The following is a 19196-nucleotide window of genomic DNA, read 5'->3' as shown; positions in this document are numbered from 1 at the left end:
GTTTCTTTGTTTTAAAGCTCTGTGCACACGTCATGTTTGACAGGATGGCCCTGATTCAGCAAAGCATTTAATTTTAAGCATGTCACTTCACGTGCTAAAAGTTACGTGAATGCTCAAGTGAACTGATGAACAGGGATGGAGTTAAGCACTTAGATAAACACGCACTGAAGTGTGTTGCTGAATTAGGACCTGTGTAATTAATAATAATTAAGGCTAAGATTATGTAACAGAGGTCGCAGAAGTCACGTAATCCATGACTTCCGGCGACCTCCGTGACATTGGGGGCCCTGGCAGCTGACTGGCTGCTGCCGGCAGCAGGGACCTGGCAGCAGCCAGCCTCCACGGGCGGCGGGGGACCCTCTCGCAGCTGCTCAGCAGCTGCGGGTGGCGGGATCCCCACAACTGACCGGCCACCACCACTGGCAGCGACCCCTGAGCTGCCCAGCAGCTCTGCCGCTGCGAGCAGCCCCCGCCCCTCCCCGGCAGTGGCAGAGGGACCCCGGAGCTCCCCAGCTGCCATCGCTGGTAGGGGCACCCCCTGCAGTTGCTCAGCTGCCACGAGCAGCCCCCCCAGCTCCCAGTAGCGATGGCAGAGGGAGCCTGGAGCTGGGGCCCCCTGCAGCTCCCTAGCCTCCGCTTCTGGTAGGCCTCCGCCCCAGCAACTGGGCAATGGGGTCCCTGCAGCTCCCAGCTGCTGCAGGGGGGTGGGTGCTGGACCCACCTCCCTCCGCATTTTGTCAGGGATGTTTTTAGTAAAAAAGTCAGGGGTGGGTCACGGCTTCTGTGATGTTTTGTTTATTGTCCTTGACCTGTCCATGACTTTTACTAAAAATACCCATGACAAAATCGTAGCCTTAATAATAATTTTTCATCTACAAATAGCTTAGTAAAAGGATTCGCCGTTATGAGAGCTGGGGAAGAGGGTTAGACACTGATCCATTATCCAAGCCTGCTGGGGCACATTAATATCAGTGACAACTTCAAAGTATCGCTAATAGAAAAAACAAACTTCAGCGCACACTCCATAAATATGCCAGTGGCACTCCTAATAGAACACAGTGAGGCAGCTTCGGCTCTGTTCCGCCTGTGTCATTCTGGAGTAACTTCAGTGAAGCGAATCTACATGGAATTACTCTGCACGGAATTTGCACCAGGATAAGAATGGAATCTGGTCCTATATGTGCTAGTTTTCTTGAATCTGGTCTTGAAACAGGACCATTTAATATTGATCACAAGAATAATTTATTATATTTTTAAAATAGCTATAACTACAAAATAACGGGTCATGACATTTTCCCTTGAACATTTGAAAATGTAAGACCACTCATCCACTAACAGCCTATATTGTTGAGTAACCTGACCCAAGGTAATGAGAAAAGAAGCCAAGTGCTGCCAGAGTACAACTCTGGCACAGAGACTTGGAAACAAATTAATGTCAAGAGGCAGAAAGCTTTAAAGTCTTGGTTTTGCTTGCAGCCATACCCGCCTCTGCTATAATAAACTATGCAGGATCAGGTTGGGTTAATACTTTGGGAGGGATGTAAAGTGGATGATGTGGACCAATGTTATAGCCCGCTTGTCTGTTGTAATACACTGCTAGGCCTTCTGGAAATGGGAAAGGTGGTCTCCAAAAGAAGGAAGCTGGGCAAAAGGTTGCAGCTTGCGAACTAGAGGTGAGGGAGGAGTTGAGCCCTGAACGAACCTGTCAAAATTATTGTTTCAATTATGACTGGGTATTCACTGAAGGAGGATGAGCAGCTCCTTTCCTCTTGAGTTTCTGTCTCTTTCTAGTCGGCTCAGTGGTTCTGTGAAATCCAGAGAACTAGGCTGGGTGCGATTTCTTGGTAGTTTGAGACCTACTAAATCTCCTCTTGTTTGTAGTAGAGTATATACCCAGAAACATCACTCTGGCCCTGGAGCCCTTCAGCGTGTGCAGGTATTCGTCTGTAGTCCCTGAGAAGAGCTTCTGACCATCAAACGGGAGGTCCTCAACAGTATTCCGAACCTCTCTTGGGAGCTCCGACAGTTGGAGCCATGACGCCCTGCATATGACAACCGCTGTGGCGATGGATTCAGCGGCAGTGTCTGAAGCACCCAAGGACTTGGAGAAAGGTTCTGGCTAATAACTGACCCTCCTTAATGATGGCCTGGAAGTGCTCTCTATGCGCCTGTGGAGGATGTTCAATAAAGGTTGCAAACTTCTTGTAATTTGTGAAGTCATACTTGGCCTTGATTGCCTGATAGTTTGAGATCCAAAATTGGAAGGTCACAGATGAGTATGCCTTTCAGCCAAAAAGGTCTAACCTCTTCTGGTCCTTATCATAAGGGATAGACCAGGAGTAATGCTGTTTACCCCACTTTTTTACAGCATCCACCACTAGGAAATTAGGTGGGGGAGTGGGAAAACAAAAATTCGGAGTCTCTGAGGGGAACATAATATTTCTTATCTGCCCATTTACAAGTTGGCAGAATGCTGGCAGAAGTTTGCCACACAATCTTTGCTGGATACAGGAGTGCTTCATTAATGGGTAGCACAACCCCAGTGGGTATCACCCACTGCAGAATGTCCAGGAGTTTGTGTTGTGAGACTTTAACCTCCTCAAGAGATATCTGGAGGGTGTCTGCCACCCTCTTCACAAGGTCCTGGAATTGGCTGGAACTTGGCAAATTGCTGCTGATATGCTGTCCAAGGATCCCAGTATGGCCATTCGTGGGGTCCATATGGGAGAGGGGGATGGCACCCAGGACTGATCCCACTATCCCTGACATGGATGAGGATCCTTGTCAAACTATGGGTTCCTGTAATGATGTGGAAGGGAATCCTGCACTGATATGGAGAAGACTGATTGAATATCTCTTTCATCCGCCTCAAAGTCCTCCAGTGGGGGTGAGGGAGAGCCTCAGTAGAAAAGAGTGGAGAATCCTCTGTTACCATGAAGCAATTGTAATCTGGAGATCAGGGTCTTTTGACTGAGAGTCATTCTGTACCCATAAGCAGTGAGGTCTCTTGCTCGTATCACAGTGAGTAGAGTAGTGGAATTCCTGTGGTACCAAATGGGTCAGTACTGACACAGCATTTGAGATGGACAGTACCATAAATCTGGAGTGCCCCGGTGCTGGGGCCAAAGGTGTCTGATGCTTCAATTTTGCCAGTGCCGACGGAGCCAAGTGCAAAGGCACTGTTGGTAAGTCTGATGTAGATGGTGCCGTTCTAAAGGAGTGTATGTCCTGGGCCTCCCTGTCCTTCGCAGATGGTTCCAGGGGCCTGCTGGAGCCATCCTTCGCTGAAGTGCTCTGGGATCTCCCAGACCTGCCAGTACTGTAGGAAGAGTTCTTTGTCTCCTCGGTACTGAATCAAGAGGTTGAGGCCTCTGACATCATATACTGAGCGGGAGCCAGCTCCTTGCGACGGGAGACCGAGCTTCTCTTCTTCTGAGCCCTCCTTTAGGCCTCTAAAGTTTTCCCTGTCTTAGGGGAAACCTCGGCCAAACTCAAAGGGATACACTATCTGCCTGAAGACAGGTACGGGAGTCTTCTGACCTGGCTCAGAAGCGGGTTAAAGGGAGAGCTCCATCACCAGAAACTTCAATTTGGTCTCCTGATTCTTCCATGCTCTAGATTTGAGAGCCCGGTAAAAGAGTTACACTTTTGGGAGATACGGGACTCTTCCAAGCAATGGATATGCTTAGAGTGGCCATTGCTGACTGGGATAGCCTCCCAATAAGAGAGGCAGCGTTTGAAACCTGGCCAGCCAGGCATGCCCAGCCAGGCCAAATAAGCTCCCCAGAAAAAGAGGAGGAAAAAGGGAGAGGAAAAAAACCCCCAAATCTCTCATTACTAATTCTATACTAACAACAACTAGCACTAAGAAGAAACACTAATCTAACTACAGAACAACTGCAAAACATGCTGAGGCATGCACAAGGTGGACATGCTAGATCTCCATCTCAGGCAGAGGCAGTAGAGAAGGAACTGTGGGGCAGTTTGCCCATGCAGCCCTATATCCTTGGAGATCGGCACAGGTTGCATAGAGTGCATGCGCAGGCTGAACGGACTCTGCTAACAGAAGATCTCTGATCAAGGACTTCACATGCACACCTGAAGTGTAGCACCCATTGAGACACTATTCAAAGAAGATCTAAACCTTCTAAAGAGACTCCTGAAAACTCTGAAGAGACAAGTGAATTAAACTGTTTTATGTGGGGACTTGCCTTGTGCAGCAAGGGACTATGGGACATCTCCTCCCCAAGAGAAAAATCGGGGTGTATGAGAAGGGAAGAGACAATGAGGTGGAAATGAGGGTGCCTCTTGCCAGTCTTTTTCTTATTGGATGCAGAGCTTGCCAAACCAATTTGCAGCAGCTCCATCAGCGAAGCACAGGGCCCTCAGACCACCATCAAATCTGGTCAGAGGGGAGTCATCAGTGATGCGTGATGTTGTCTATCTTTGGGACAGCCACACGGAAGAGCCTTTCATTGGCCCCAGATGTGAAGGCTGGCTGCACACTGACCCTGACCCGTTCAAAATCAGTCCAGAAGGACCCCATAGCAGCGTGGCAAATCAAAGCTGGGTACGCACATGGTTGGGTCAGTTATAAGAGACTGGTTTCTGATGTCAGCTGCACACCATTCTTTATGTCAAATCAACGATGCAGAGAAATCTGGGCAGGGCATGTGGGAAGACAACGGGGGCCTCTATGACAAGTAAGCTTTTCGGGTGGTCGAAGACACCATGTATAGTGGTAGGCTCAGGTTTGCCCTGATCTTCTCAAACATTCTAGTTGTAGCCTCCTCATGACACAAGCGATGTTGCTTAACACAGGGAGCCCTGGTACGGGTCGAATTGTCCCAGTCACGATGCGCATGGTTGAGAGTAGTTGTGTGTCAACCAACGTGATCTGAGACGAATGGAGCCAGACTGGAGCAACATATTCTGCTGCAGAGTAACGGAGGGCTAAACTGGATGATCAGAGAGTTTGAGCGTTTGCTCCCCATGAAGTGCTGGCCAATTTACTTAGGAGGTTGTCATGCGACCTCACCTTATCTACAGTTTTCCTCACGCGGTTAAGATGTGAGAAATCTGTTCTAGGATTACTCTGAGACAGACTGGGTGGGATTTGTATTTCGATCAATGTCCATTGAGAAGGATATCCAGTTCCTGGGCTGCTCTGGCATTGTAAAAATGGAACACATTCAAAACAGTCTTGGTCACATTTACTGGTTGTAAATGCTACCAAATGCAGTATTCGGCCATCTTAGTCAAGTCAGCATTTAGGGTGCATTCAAGTTCTAGGAATGACTGTGCTTGGACGCCTAAGCAAATGTCATCTGTGTACATGGACTTGTGGGGCTGGGTAAGCAAGAGGTCATTTGTGTACAGACTGAAAAGCAACTGGGGCAACTGGGGCAAAATCAGTACTTGGTCCTGCTAGTGAAGGCAGGGGGCTGGACTTGATGACCTTTCAAGGTCCCTTCCAGTTCTAGGAAATAGGATAGGATATCTCAAACAGTGCCAGCACAGAGCCTTGGGTAAACCGCTGGTTTGTCTTTTCCACATGCTAACTCTGTCTCCCATGTGCACTTGGAAACATCTGTTGTGGAGAAGGTCAATGATGTTGACTACCTATCCTGGGAGTGCTCTTGACAATTTGACTGAGAGCCCCAAGCACCAGACCACGTCATATGCTGCTGTCAGGTCCAGAAATATGGCTCCTGTCTTCTGTTTTTTCTGAAAACATTTTCGAAGAATGTTTTCAAAACTAGCACTTGATTGAAGGTGCTCTGACCTGTCCAAAAGCCTGCTTGCTTAATGCTGAGCACTGATTCCACTTCTGGGAGATACGCTGGAGAATGAGATTCTCCGGCACCTTGAATGGCACAGACAACGGGGATATCAGTTGACAACTTGCAACATTATGTGGCTCTTTTCCTAGTTTCAGGAGAGCAATGACTTTTGACATTCACAATGTCTTTGGAAGTCACTCTTTGTGAAGAACTGCACCAGTCACTGATAAACACAAGTCCCGAGGTGCTTCAAAAACTCTGGCAATATGTTGTCATAGCCAGGAGCAGTGCCACAACTACTATCACTTACGATTTGGTCTAACTGTGGCTGTGAATGACTATATGTGTTGCTGAGTCTCTGACAACTGGCAGCTTGGTTTGGTATGCCAGGTGGTTGGCTTAGGGATGGTGGTTGCTAAGCTTTGTTTAGACAGCAAATCAAATTCCAGCATTTCCAGCTGAAGTGAATGATGTCTAGATTTCGAGTAGTCTTCCCATTGTGCCTGTCTAGCAGCCTCCAGTGACTCGATTATGTGATCAGCAATATCTGGATCAGCAGAGGATCCCTACTGCCCAAGCAGTTTAGTACCATTCAGCATGAAGGCACAGCATGTAGACTGGACGGTGGTTGTGCAATATGGATGCACAGGCAGCTTTGAAGATGGCTTCTCAGAATCGCCTGAAAGCTTCATAGACCAGATGATGTGTGATGGTATGGAGATGACACTTTTCTAGAGCATCTGTGTACTTCTTCCTGTCTGCCTTCCTGAAGTTCTATCTCAGTTTGTCAAAGGATCTAATGATTGGGAGTTGTAGGCCAATGCAGATAATGGAAGGTCTTTCAAGACGAGACATGATGTAGGTTGGGAGTGACCATCCATGGATGACATCCAGCATAAATCAGGAGAGCATTTTCTTGCCAGTAATTATTTGCTATATCGCTTGCTTACATCCTGCTATGGCATCTCAAATTAATTACAGATTACAGCTCCCTGTAGAATGTGGCAAGTGGAGTTCGGCTCCATCACTGATGGGGCACCAAGGTCTTTTTCATGAATAGTATTCAGTATCAGTGCAGATGTTATATGTTAAACAGAAGAGTTAACAGCTAATAGGTGATTATGACACAAAATCTCATTGTGAAGATCTAAGGCTTGTGGAAAAGCTAACACAAACAGGAGTAAAAGAGACAAATGTCCTGCTGCTTTGACAGAGAACAAACTCTTGATGTAGCCCCGAGAAGGGCATGGGCACCTATCTGAACTCTGGAGGTATTCGCTGCCAGTGTGCTTCAGAAGTAGCAGTGTGTGTTAAATAAATCTCTGTGTATGAATGTGTAACCCTTACCCACCCCAGATACACGTTTTCTAGAATGTCACTTTCAGAGTGAAATCCCAGCGTCCTCCCAACCATCTTCCTATTTTCACTGCCCCACAGTGCTCACAGGGCTACTTACATACCTGGCTAGCCACGTCATTACTTCATTACAGCTTGGGCAAATTTCCCTACCCCTGGAATCTGAGCTACTGCAGCCTACAGACATCCTGTAGCTCTGTTACTTACTGAAACTAGTAAACTGCCCTCTGATCATTAGCTGAAAACCAGAACAAATCACTATAGATGCTGCAATAGGGTGCAATACCAATGGAAATCAGAGTGCACACGAGGGAGGTTTGGTGCATAAATTAAATGCAGCTGCACTTTTTGATTAAACCCACTACTAGCAAACGAATCAGGATACTGTGTTCCAGTGACACGCAGACTCATGTTTTCAGCAGGTGCCTGTTACATACTATGGGGATGGGTGCCATAAAAACACCTGGGGAGGGGGAGAGAGTGGAAAAAATGGTGGTATGGTTTAAGGCACTGGACCAGAGTTTAGGAGTCACGACTCTGTGGATCTGCCCCAGATTTCCTGTGCAAGGTTGGGCAAGTCCCTTACGGCTGTATTCGCCATGGGGACATAAGCGATGCAATGCTGAATGTTGCAGCACCTGACTTTTAGGTGCCCTGCTGCTTAGTGGAATTCACAACCCCAAGTTAGGCACCCACCCAAGCTTCCTGTACAATGTCTGGGGAGAATTAGGCACCTAAGAATGGGATTCACAAAAGCCAGCAAGCTGAGTGGGGAGCTGTCTAAACTAGCCATAGGAAATACTGTGGGGAAGGGGTGAGGCCTAAGCCCTGCCCCTCAAAGAGAGTTAGGTGCCTAACTTCAGGCTTCCCTCTGCTCGAATCCACAGCTGTAAACCTTCTCCTGCATCACGAGCACCTAACTCTGTATGAAATACTTTAAATATTCACTGGAGCAGGGACTGGAACCTGGGTCTCCCAGGGAAGTGCCCTAATCTCTGGACTACACAATTGTTTTCACATCCTCTCTGGCCCAGTTAATGGTTAAGTATTTCATACACACTGGAGCAGCTTCAGCAGGAGAGAGACTGGCAGAGACTCATTCCAGGATGCGGCATAGCCCTGGAAGGTGGGAGACCTGGGTTCGTGTGCCTGATCCACGTCAGGGAGAGGAGGCATTTGAACTCAGCTCTCCCACAGCCTGGGTACGTGCTCTAACCGCTGGGCTATTGGGGGAAGGGTCTGTGACACTGTCACCAAGTTTCACGTAGGATCTGATCTGTTAGGTGTGCTCTGAGTATACCCGTAGGATTGGGTCCCACTGGTGGAAGAGGTGGGGAAACGCCACGTTTGTGAAATCTGCAGGGGCTTAGGTGTGAGGCGCCATGTTCCTCAGTCCTGTCAGGACTTAGGTGGCTGTGCACATGCCCACAAGTACAAATTTGGGCACCTAGGGATATTATTGGTGGATACGTAGGCACCTACGGGCTTAGGCAGCAGCTGAGCAGTGGTTTTGTGAATATCAATGTTGTCTAAATGTTGGACTTAGGCGGCTAAAGTGTCAGTTAGGTACCGAAATCCCATTTGTGAACATACCCCTTAGTCTCTGTGCATTCCCCATCTGTAAAATGATGATAATGACACTTCCTTTCTCCCATTATTTGCCTGTCTTGTGTATTAGACAGTAACCTCTTTGGGGCACGTCCTGTCTCTGTTTTTGTGCAGCATAGAGTACACAGAGGCCCTGATTTCAGCTAGGGTCTCTAAACACTATTGTAATACAAATATATAACAACAACTCAGATAATATGCATGCAAACTTGCAGAGGTATCTGTTGGTACCACAAAAATGCTCTTGTATTCTCAAATCAGGTAACTGGTCATGTGCCTTCATATTTTTGTAGGCCCACTGAAAATCTGGGCCACCATGTGTAACCAAATAAAAAGAGAGACACTCTATGGTCCTATGGATGGATGCTGCTCACCATGCCACTGTTCAATAGAATGGGGGCATCCTTACAGATCATCCTTACTAAAATGAACTATACTATGTGTACCAGAACCTGTACCTGCCCTGGCCCATTACCTGTATATCTTTCTGTAGAACAAATCACACCAGTATATCCTGTTTGTTGCCACCTCCACATCCAAAGCCACCACATTCTTCAGCATGGGGATGATGCGAGAGTAGTCCCTTTTCACCAGATCTATCTTGCGTACCTCGTGGCGGTTGGTGAAGATCAGGTATGGACTCTTGCCTATCACAGAAAACAAACAGGTGTGGCTTTTATTTTACCAGCTGACTTGACAGTAGAGGTCTAAGTGCCACATCCAGCTCTCATTATGCGGGGCATAACATGGAGGGTGATCTCACTGAAGCCAATGGAATCATGCTGCCTGCTTCTTTGCAGTTATATCCCGTGAGGGAGTTTTACTGTGTACCAGAAGCAAATGTCACCATTTCCCAGAGGGGGGAGCTGTTACATCAGAACATGAAGAGTCTGAGCAGCAGCAGCAGCTTGCCAGAGCAGCAGCAACATTTGCTCTTATTCTGCCCCACTTGCTAAGAAGTCACAAGTGAAACACTGAGGGGTTTCTTCACTCTATCAGGGGTCATCAGCAACCTTTCAGAAGTGGGGTGCCGGGTCTTCATTTATTCACTCTAATTTAAGGTTTCGCGTGCCAGTCATACATTGTAACGTTTTTAGGTCTGTTTCTATGAGTCTATAATATATAACTAAACTATTGTTGTATGTAAAGTAAATAAGGTTTTTAAAATGTTTAAGAAGCTTCATTTAAAATTAAATTAAAATGCAGAGCTCCCCCCCCGGACTGGTGGCCAGGACCCGAGCAGTGTGAGTGCCACTGAAAATCAGCTCACGTGCCGCCTTCGGCACGCGTGCCATAGGTTGCCTACCCCTGCTCTATATGATACATTTTTAACTCTAAGTTGTAGGGTCCCATTCTGGTTGCTCATGCCTGGATGAGCTCGGGGGCTGGAAGCAAGCAGGCACAGCCATCCCTCCCCAGCTTGTGCAGGGGGCAGTCAGAGGCCTCCTCGGGGTTGCATTGCCTGAGTACAAAGTGCAGAGGGACATTAGTGCCGTGTCCAAGTAGATGGGCCCACGCCTGGTCACCGGAGACTGGCTCTGCAGATAGCACATCTGGCACCTCCTAACAGGAGGGATGGGGGAACACTTAAGTGTGCTCCAGCAGAGCTCTTGGACCCACTCAGCTGGCGTCTGTCCTTCGCAGGCATGAAGCCTCTGGCCCCGACAGCTCATGTCAAATGTAATGGCATCCACCTCTACTGGGGTTGTGGTACTAAGGCCACAGGCCAGCCCAGAGATTCTAGCAGGAAATGTCAAATTGATTTTTCTTATGACAAACTCAGGAGAGATGGAAGCATATTATCTGTGTTATTTTCCTCAGGAAAAACTGTATGCATCTCAGCTTCCTTTGTGACGGAGTACTTACTCAGGCAAACCTCCCATTGCAGGGAGTGTAGGTCTGATAAAGGGATGAGCACTGCTCATAAGGACCGGGAGATATGTGCAGTCAGTGACCCTCAAAACCAGCAGAAGCGGTGAATAATTCTGCATATTTTCAGTGTGTTGACCTTTAACCTCAGCTCAGGGGATCAGGTAAATAAACGTTTATATCTTAGATAAAGTGAAGATACTTGCTAAATTAGTGCAAATTAAACTAAAGCTATAATGCAAGCAGGAGTAAGCAAAGAAATTAAAAGTTCATTTTAAAATGGGCTTTTCAGTGAGCCCGAAGCCTAGTATTTAGCTTGAGGCTACTGGTAGTATCATAGATTATTAGGGTTGGAAGGGACCTCTGGAGATCATCTAGTCCAACTCCCTGCTCAAAGCAGGATCAATCCCCAAATGGCCCCCTCAAGGATTGAACTCACAATCTTGGGTTTAGCAGGCCAACGCTCAAACCACTGAGCTATCCCTCCCCCGTAATAGTATACGGTCACATTAGGTCTAGTAAGAATTAACATAAGTAAGTAATCTTGGGTCAGAAGATTTAGCCATATATATCTTCTGATAAACTGTCTTGATTCCTTAACTTCTATCTGCACAAATGTGTACAATTGTCGGAGCCCCCAAAATGGGTAGCAGGCATCACAAATATGGACAAAAGGCCAAAACCTAATCAAATATGGTCTTAGAAATAGGTGGGTGTAAGCAGAGGTGGATTAAAGTTTGGTGGGGCCCTGGGCCAGAGCAAGTGGGGGGCCCCTCCCCACCCTTTCCGCCTGCCGTCCCGCCCCCATTCCGCCCCTTCTGCCTGCAGCCCTGCCCACAGCCCCACCCATTCTGTCCCTTCTCCCCGCGTCCCTGCCCTGTTCCACCCACATTCCGCCCCCCCCACACTATGGTCCCCCGTTTGCTCCTTTCTGCCCTGCCCCCACTGCAACCCCAAGACTGGAGAAGCTCTGTCCCCTCGCCACGGCCCTAGGGCCACAGTGAGAAGTCAGAGCTCCCCCAGCCTTCAGACGGCGGCAGGGAGCTAGAGTTCCTCCAGTCTCAGGGCCGCAGATGGGGTCCCCACTCTGGGGCTTCCCCTGCCACCTGGCGCTGATGCTGGGGAGCGAGGTCGGGGTGCAGGGGCTTCCCCCGCCCCACCCACCCAGCAATCCTGCCAGGGAGTGGGGTCGGGGCATGGGGGTGCCCATTTTTCCAGGGCCTCCTAATTGGCCAGGGCCCCTGGACACAGACCCCATCATCCCAGTGGCTAATATGCCACTGGGTGCAAGGAATAAGTGCATAAAAGGGGCTCAAAACCAACCCTCAGCAGGAGTGACAACCTTAATCTCACCCTAAGGGGAACCCAAATTCATGAGTATACCTGATGAGGAGTCTGCTATTACTCTTGTTTTTCTAGTTCTGTGAGTTTTGTTTCTATTGATCACAGTATTAATAAAATTCATAAAGTCTCTCTGTGTGTGTCACCAATCGTCATCGTAATTAATCTCTACGTAGTCCCCAAAGAACAAACCTATTAGTGACAAGTGCATTCTGCACCTCAAATTAATCATCAGGCTACAAGTGGGAGCTTTGCTTGAGAAAGGCCTGCATGATTTAGCCCAATGTCTCCTATTTTCACTGGTGAGAGGTCACTGCCTAAAAGACTTGAACTGAGGGGAAAATACTTAAGGAAAGAGTGAGTTTATTGAGTTACCCAGCTCCTACTTGGAGGCAGAGGCACCCTGCACCATGTGGGATGTATGGCACAGAGGGAACATTGGGAAGGGAAAAAAGAGCTATACAGGAGGAACCTGAACAAAGGTTCCATTTGGAGTTCTAAAAATGTGAGCCCCACCTCCACCCCCGAAGCCTGATAGGGCTCTCCCAGCAGGCACTCTGGCCTTAAAGCTGCCCTGCAGAGACCCTGAGGGGGCCGGAATTTCTGAGCAGGGAGCAGAAGGGTGGGTCCTCGGACAACCCCTAGGGGGCAACTCCAGCTGCCCCCAGACAGTGCAAGGAAGGGGCCCGGCCCGTACATAAAGTCTGCCGGACATGCTGATGTTAAGGACTTTTTACATACAGTATATTAGGTATAATAAGAAAACTTATTTGGAATTCCCAGGACAAAACTTTCCTGAGCCAGCTCCCCCAGGAAATCACTCCCCCAAAGGCCAATCCCTTCCATGAAATGGTATTCAACGTGGCTGATCCTAGACCTTTTATAATATAGCTTTCCCGCTCCCTGACATTAGCATATTTTCTTTTGCAATGAGCTGGGACATTTGTTTCTTCTAGAGCAAGTGAGCTGCTGCTCTGTTCTTTTTGAGATTCGTGTAAGAGTTTAGGGAGAGGTGGGGGGTGGGTCTGCTGGAAGGGCTGGCTAATCCACCTATTTTTGATTGTGTTCCTTTTTTCTTATTATTACTTAATTTTCGCTGCACTGTTTTTAACACCTGTCAAGAGACTTTCCTTTTTAGTCTCAGCTTCAAACTGCCAACTGCTGACTGTAATCTTGAGCTGCACACACTGCTAAAATATTCTGGTCTGCATGATGAGTGGAGCTGTTGCCTCGGGACACATCTGCTGTCACTGTAGCAGTTCTGTATAGTTTTAAATGACTCCATTTGGCTTTTAATTTTCCTTTTGTCTCCTTTCCCCCAACCCTTGGCCCACGGACCCATGTTTCTTTATAACGCTCATACTGCTGGGTGAGTCGGGTTTGAGTGCTTGCCGGGGTTGCCTTACCTACGGCTTTGCAGTTCTTGGACAGGGTGTCCATCTCGTATCCCTCGTAGCATTCACATTTGTAGTCCCCCTTGTAATTAATGCAGATCTGGCTACAAGCGTCTGGATTCTCACATTCATCTATGTCTGAAAGGAGCGTTTGAAACCCATCAATAACTTGAAATCAAACCATCTGTGATGGAGCAATGCTGGAGTGACTATAATTACGTCTCTGTACAGTGAAACAAGAGACTGCCGTTTGCATGTAAATTACCTCCACACGTTTTTTTATCCAGAAGCTTGTATCCGGGAGGGCATTCACATTCATAACCAATCTTCAAGTCTTTGCATATGTGTGAGCACCCACCGTTGTTGATCGAGCATTCATTTTGTTCTAAAAGAGGCATACAGATTATTTAGGATAAAGGATGGTTTTTACTCACAAGACTGAGTACATTAAAAGGGGGTCGAGGTACCCAGAAATGTTTCAGTAGCTACCAGCTGCTGATGATTGGGAGCTGGCAGTATGGAGCGCACTAGTGACTTCACAAATAGAAAACACCCACCAAAATTCTCTCTTTCGCTAACATTTTAAAGTCCCTTTGGACTAGAATCCAGCGACCTAAAATGACTATGCAAATCAGAGACTCTGGGGACATTATACAAAATTCTTGGGTTCGCAGTTCCCATCCAATCCTAAGTCTTTTGCTTCCATGCATTAACTGTCAAGGGGCCTGAGAATTATCCCCATTTGACTTCCCCCTCTCCCTACTCTCGTGGCACATACCAAACTGTTTCCTTGAGCTGTAATAATCCATTCCAGGAGAGTCGTCTGACCCAATGGTCCCAGCTAACTGGGGAGACTCTACGTGGTATTAGATATTCCCATCTACTACACCAGGGCAATCTATGCTGAGAGAGCCCCAGAATATCCCAAGGTACAGTTCTTTGGAGATATTCCCACCTAACACCGATGTACAGTCCGTACACAGTCCCGAGCTAACAGGGAGATGTGAACAGTCTGACTGCTTACAGCCTAATCTAACTCATGTACAGTCTATACAGTGATAGTCCCATCTAGGACCAAAATCTCGTCTCATCAAATGCTGTTTTTCCCCCTTGTGCAAGAGCTGAAATTGAAAGAGTAGAATTATTGCATCCTCGTAACTATAACTGGAGAGAGGTTGAGGAAGGTTGTTTTCTTGACAGAAATAACATTTTTCTTGTTGTTCCAATTAACCTATACAAGGTGAAGTAAAATGTCTTCCTCTGACTAGGATTGCTGATGCAGATGATGTGGGAGTTCTAGGCCACAGTGGTTCATTGGGGCATGCAGCCCATCAGCTCGAAGCTTTAATGTTATATACAGTCAGATTTATTTATTTATTTTTACTTCTTGCTTCCTTGGATACCATTGTGTAGCAGCCCAGCAGAACCATTAAAACAGTACCCTTGGAAGAAAATAAAAACAACAACAAGCCAATTAAAGTCAACGGGCTAGGAAAACATTGCACCGGGAGACACAGCATCTTGGCTGTAGCATGCTTCCACTTTCCTAACAAAGAAATAAGCACGTTATTAATAGCAGCAAGATCACTAAGCTCTGAGTAGCTGTCCACAGAGTCGTATTGTGTGCCATAGCTGTTCTTTGACATTTATTAAATGGGTATTGCCTTTTACTATCCTTATATTGGCCTCTAGCCTATTAGACTGCGCGCACGCGCACACACACACACACACACACACACACACACACACTTCAAAATGCTACAGGTTATTGTAACTTAAACAAGGATTTGCATGTTAATCATACTTCTGGTTACAGGGGTGCTTTGTAGCATGGATATAAAAACAGTACTCGGGCTGTGGTTCTCTCACTGCAGCTCTTAACATAGACCTAGAAGTAGGCCAAGTGTAGACACTACTCTGCTCAATTTTCTATTATGGACGAGCAGCCAATTACCCAAACTGGGGCCACATTTCCACCTGACAATTTAAATAAGATGACTAATAAAACTCTGCGTCGTTTGGTGCCTTTCTGAGGATCTCAAAGTGCTATGGAGAGGTTGCTAAGTACACTTACGCCCTGTTTTACAGACAGGGAAACTGAGGCAGGCAGTGGTTAAATGACTTGCTCAAGGTCACACACTGACCCACTGGCTGGAATATAACCTGTATCTCCTGACTCCCACTTCCCCGTTCTAATTACCTGCATGTTGCTGGCAGCACCCCTTATGTCGCACCATGCGGGCGCCACTCCGGAGGGCGCCAGAGCTGGTTCCCTCCAGATACTGCTCAGGAAAAGCTTCCGGCACTGGTGCATGTGGCGAGCACACACACGTAATATGGCATGGACATGAGCAAGCACTCAAAGAAGAACAGCAATGTTAAATCACTGTCTCCCAAGCATACACTCACATAGACTCCTCTGTGCTGAGTCAGGTGTGCGTGAAAGGTGTAATGCATCAATGTTCATGGGCTGATGATGTTGGGTGGAGGTTGGGACCCTATGAGATCCCCCTGTACAGTTTCCCCCGCCTCTCTGTTTGGGTTGATACGGCATGACAGGCGGCACAAGTGGCATTGCTAGCCTTTGGCAGCTCTGGGATAAAGTACAAAAGTCAGCACTAGAACTTCAGACCTTGGTCTGGGTCATGTTTCCCTATTTCTGAATCAGGATTTGAAAGAAAAAAAAAAATCTTCCTGTATGTGAAATATTTTTTCACTCCGTTACATTTTCTGAACTAGCCTCTTTGGACTAACAATCTTTGAGGCCGGATTATTGCTGGTTCCATGCAGGTGTGCACGGGTGGAAGGGAAGAGCGCAAGGAGCCTGTCCCATACACCTTTGCATGTGAGCCAGCCACAATCACAGTCCTTGCACTGCCTGAGTGCTCCAAACTAGTGCTGCTGCTGGCAGTATTCTCCTACAAGGATGGGTGAAAGGCTCAATAGCCCACCAATTTCCTGCACTAAGGAGTCCTCCAGGAAGAATGGAACTGCTCTTTGGTGGTGTGGTTTGGAGTCTCTTGACCTTCTAACAGTGTCTATGCAGCAAACAGGTGCTTGTCAGAGATGTGCTTGTATGGCATCTGTGATTTTCACTAACTTGGAATCCAATGTAATTTTACACAGAGGGAATTTTTATCAGGCTCATCTGACACCATGCCCGTAATCCCTAATGAAAACCTCAATAACACAGAATCATAGAACTGGAAGGGACCTCAAGAGGTCATCTAGTCCAGTCCCCTGCATGTAGAACATGGAACATGTAGAAACTGGAAATGGGAAACATCCATAGAACTCACCTATCTGACAATAATACTCAGCAAGCACTTTCTATCTTTAAAGCGTTTTACAAACACTAATTAACCCACACACCAGTAATTATCTGGTGTCAGGGGGGTTAGAATGTATGAGTTCCTTGCTCCTGTGCTCAGATCACACATCCCTCCATGAAAATCAAGTGCATTTCTTGGTGGAGGAGAGTGGAGCAAGCCTCCAATCACACCTGTGCAAGCCCAAAGACCTAAAAAAGCCAGAGAGCCCAATTCTGCTTCCATTTCTATCAGTGCAATGGGTACAGTGTGTGCAGAGAGAGAGAGAGCGAGAGAGAGAGCGCGCAGCCAGGAATGGCATTAGCAGCCACAAGTTGTTATTCTGCTAGTCATGAGCACCAGAGAGAGAAGAGGTTAACACAGCAGCAATAAGAGGAAAGAGGTGTGTACTGTACCACATTCTTTCACAGGCTCGTCAGACCCGTCCCTGCAGTCTCTATGTGAATCGCACACTTTGACTCCATCAATGCACTCTCCATTTTTACACTGAAACTTCCTGGGGCTTTCACACGTGGACTCTGTTGTGTTGGGCAAGAGAGGAAAGCGACTAAATTAGATTAAGGTCATGATAATGAAGACTGAACATCAAGCTTCAAGAGGTTAAAATTAGCAGTAATGAGATGGTGTTAAGCAAAAGAATATTTGGACTGAACATCATGCAGGATTATTTTTTTTCCTGAAGAGTGAGGTCTATTAGGACTTTGGAAAAGTTCCTAGGGAAGCCCCATTACTGGCATAATTTAAAATGCTCTATAAGGAACAACCCGGCATTGGCCTGGGGAGATGGATTAGGCAAGCTAATAGGCCTTTTAAATCTCCAGTGCCTACAATGTTCTGACTGAGCTGGACTTCTTGTTGTACCATACACTGGAGTGTAAGGTGCATTGGCTATACGTACCGTTAATGCAGCCTGCCTCATCGCTGTTGTCAGGACAGTCGTGTACCTTGTTGCACTGCTTTGCTCCATGGATACAGGTCCCGTCCCCACATTGGAATTCATCAGGGCGGCAGGTCACCAGTGCTTTAAAATGACACCATCAAACTGTTAACCAGTATGGATTTTAAATGGCTTCATACAATAGTCTTTAACCACATACAATGGACTCTTCATTTGGCTTATTAAACTGTACCTAACATGCTCCCTGGGCTCCTATACCCAATTTAAAACATAAATTATATGTAGGGTTACCAGACAGCAACTGTGCAAAAACGGGACGGGGTGGGGGGGTAATAGGCACCTATATAAGAAAAGTCCCAAAAAACGGGACTGTCCCTTTAAAAACGGGACATCTGGTCACCCTAATTATATGTAGAGTTCAGTGTGTATATTAAAGGGCTCAACAGAAACTCAGTAACTCTTTCTCTGTGCAGGGAGCTTTAAGAGTTAACAAACCTAGGCTCTGTGAGACCAACAGGGGGTGAGGGCTCGTCACTGAGAATGTCCTGCCTTTAGCCCTCAGATGTTTAAACATGGCAGCTGAGGTGCTCCAGTTGATCTTATGGCAGAGCACGGGGAGTGAAGTGGGTTTCTAAGGTTAGCCAGGACCAGCCCGTATAGGGCAAAACCAATACCTTGAATAGCAGCCCAGAGCCAATCGGTGCAGACAATGGAGCTTTCCTGTCAGAAACAACGTTAAGCAAGTGGGCAGCCAAATTCTGTGCTCACAGAAGTTTGAGTGGTTTTCAGCTTTAGCCCATACGAGGTCCACTGCTGCACTCCAATTCAAAGGAGACGAAGGACCGTGTGCCAACGTTGGCTACCGCACCTCAGCTTTTTATTTATTTTAGATTTTAAAAAGATTTTTTTAAAAATACATTTTGAAACATGTCCAGCCTGAGGTGATGGGCCAAATTCATCCCTGGTGTAAGTCCACGAAAGTCAATGCAGTTACACCAGGGACCAATCTAGGACTGGAGACGTGATTGTCAGAGATGCTGAGTACTCAAAAGTCAAACTGAAGACCAAAGGGAGTTGTAAGAGCTCAGCTGAGGGCCAGGCTCCGTGCTAAGTTACAGTCTGAAAACATCTTGGCAGACTCAGACCATGTTTCAAGCCCGGAGCTAATTTTTCTGGTCAGGTTATTACTGACTCAAAACAGGTCTTCATAACAGAAACATTAAGAAACCCCTCTGTTACAGAGGGCTGGATTCACAAGGGGGACTTGGGCTTGGCAACACTCGGTGCTACAATGCTTAACTTTTGAGCACCCCGCTGCCTAGTGAAATTCACAACCCTGAGCAGGGCTGACTCCAGGCACCAGGCACCCAAGCTGGTGCTTGGGGCGGCACCTGGAGGGGGGCGGCGCGGCGCTCCGGCCGCCGGGGAGAGCCGAGCCCCAGCCGGGGCTCGCGGCCCTGCCCCTGGCGCTCTGGCCGCCAGGGTGGGGGGGAGAGCCGAGCCCCCGCCGGGGAGAGCCGCCCTCCTCCCAGGGCTCCGGCCGCCCTCCCCTCTGGCGCCCTGCCCCTGGCCGCCAGGGGGAGAGCGGAGCCCCCGCCGGGGCTCCGGCCGCCCCCCC

General features: G+C 47.6%; 1 protein-coding gene and 1 long non-coding RNA gene across 2 annotated transcripts in view; one reads left to right on the top strand and one right to left on the bottom strand.

Moving 5' to 3' along the window:
• LOC113406547 overlaps positions 1-2051 on the top strand; it is a 28221-nt gene extending 26170 nt beyond the window's left edge. The window contains exon 3 of the long non-coding RNA XR_003369793.1: positions 1882-2051. This is a non-coding gene — a long non-coding RNA (uncharacterized LOC113406547). The remainder of the gene's footprint in view (positions 1-1881) is intronic.
• LOC113406546 (low-density lipoprotein receptor-related protein 8-like) overlaps positions 1-19196 on the bottom strand; it is a 268015-nt gene that overhangs the window by 25743 nt on the left and 223076 nt on the right. The window contains exons 6-9 of the mRNA XM_026651832.1: positions 17579-17701; positions 13617-13736; positions 13364-13489; positions 9223-9394 (exon numbers count right to left, since the gene is read on the bottom strand). Of these exons, the coding sequence (XP_026507617.1) occupies positions 9223-9394; positions 13364-13489; positions 13617-13736; positions 17579-17701 (541 nt within the window). The remainder of the gene's footprint in view (positions 1-9222; positions 9395-13363; positions 13490-13616; positions 13737-17578; positions 17702-19196) is intronic.

This window comes from Terrapene carolina, unplaced genomic scaffold (assembly GCF_002925995.2).
Source record: "Terrapene carolina triunguis isolate 2854851 unplaced genomic scaffold, T_m_triunguis-2.0 Scaffold103, whole genome shotgun sequence".
NCBI classification, from domain to species: Eukaryota; Metazoa; Chordata; order Testudines; family Emydidae; genus Terrapene; species Terrapene triunguis.
This window is presented reverse-complemented; position numbering and strand designations above follow the sequence as displayed.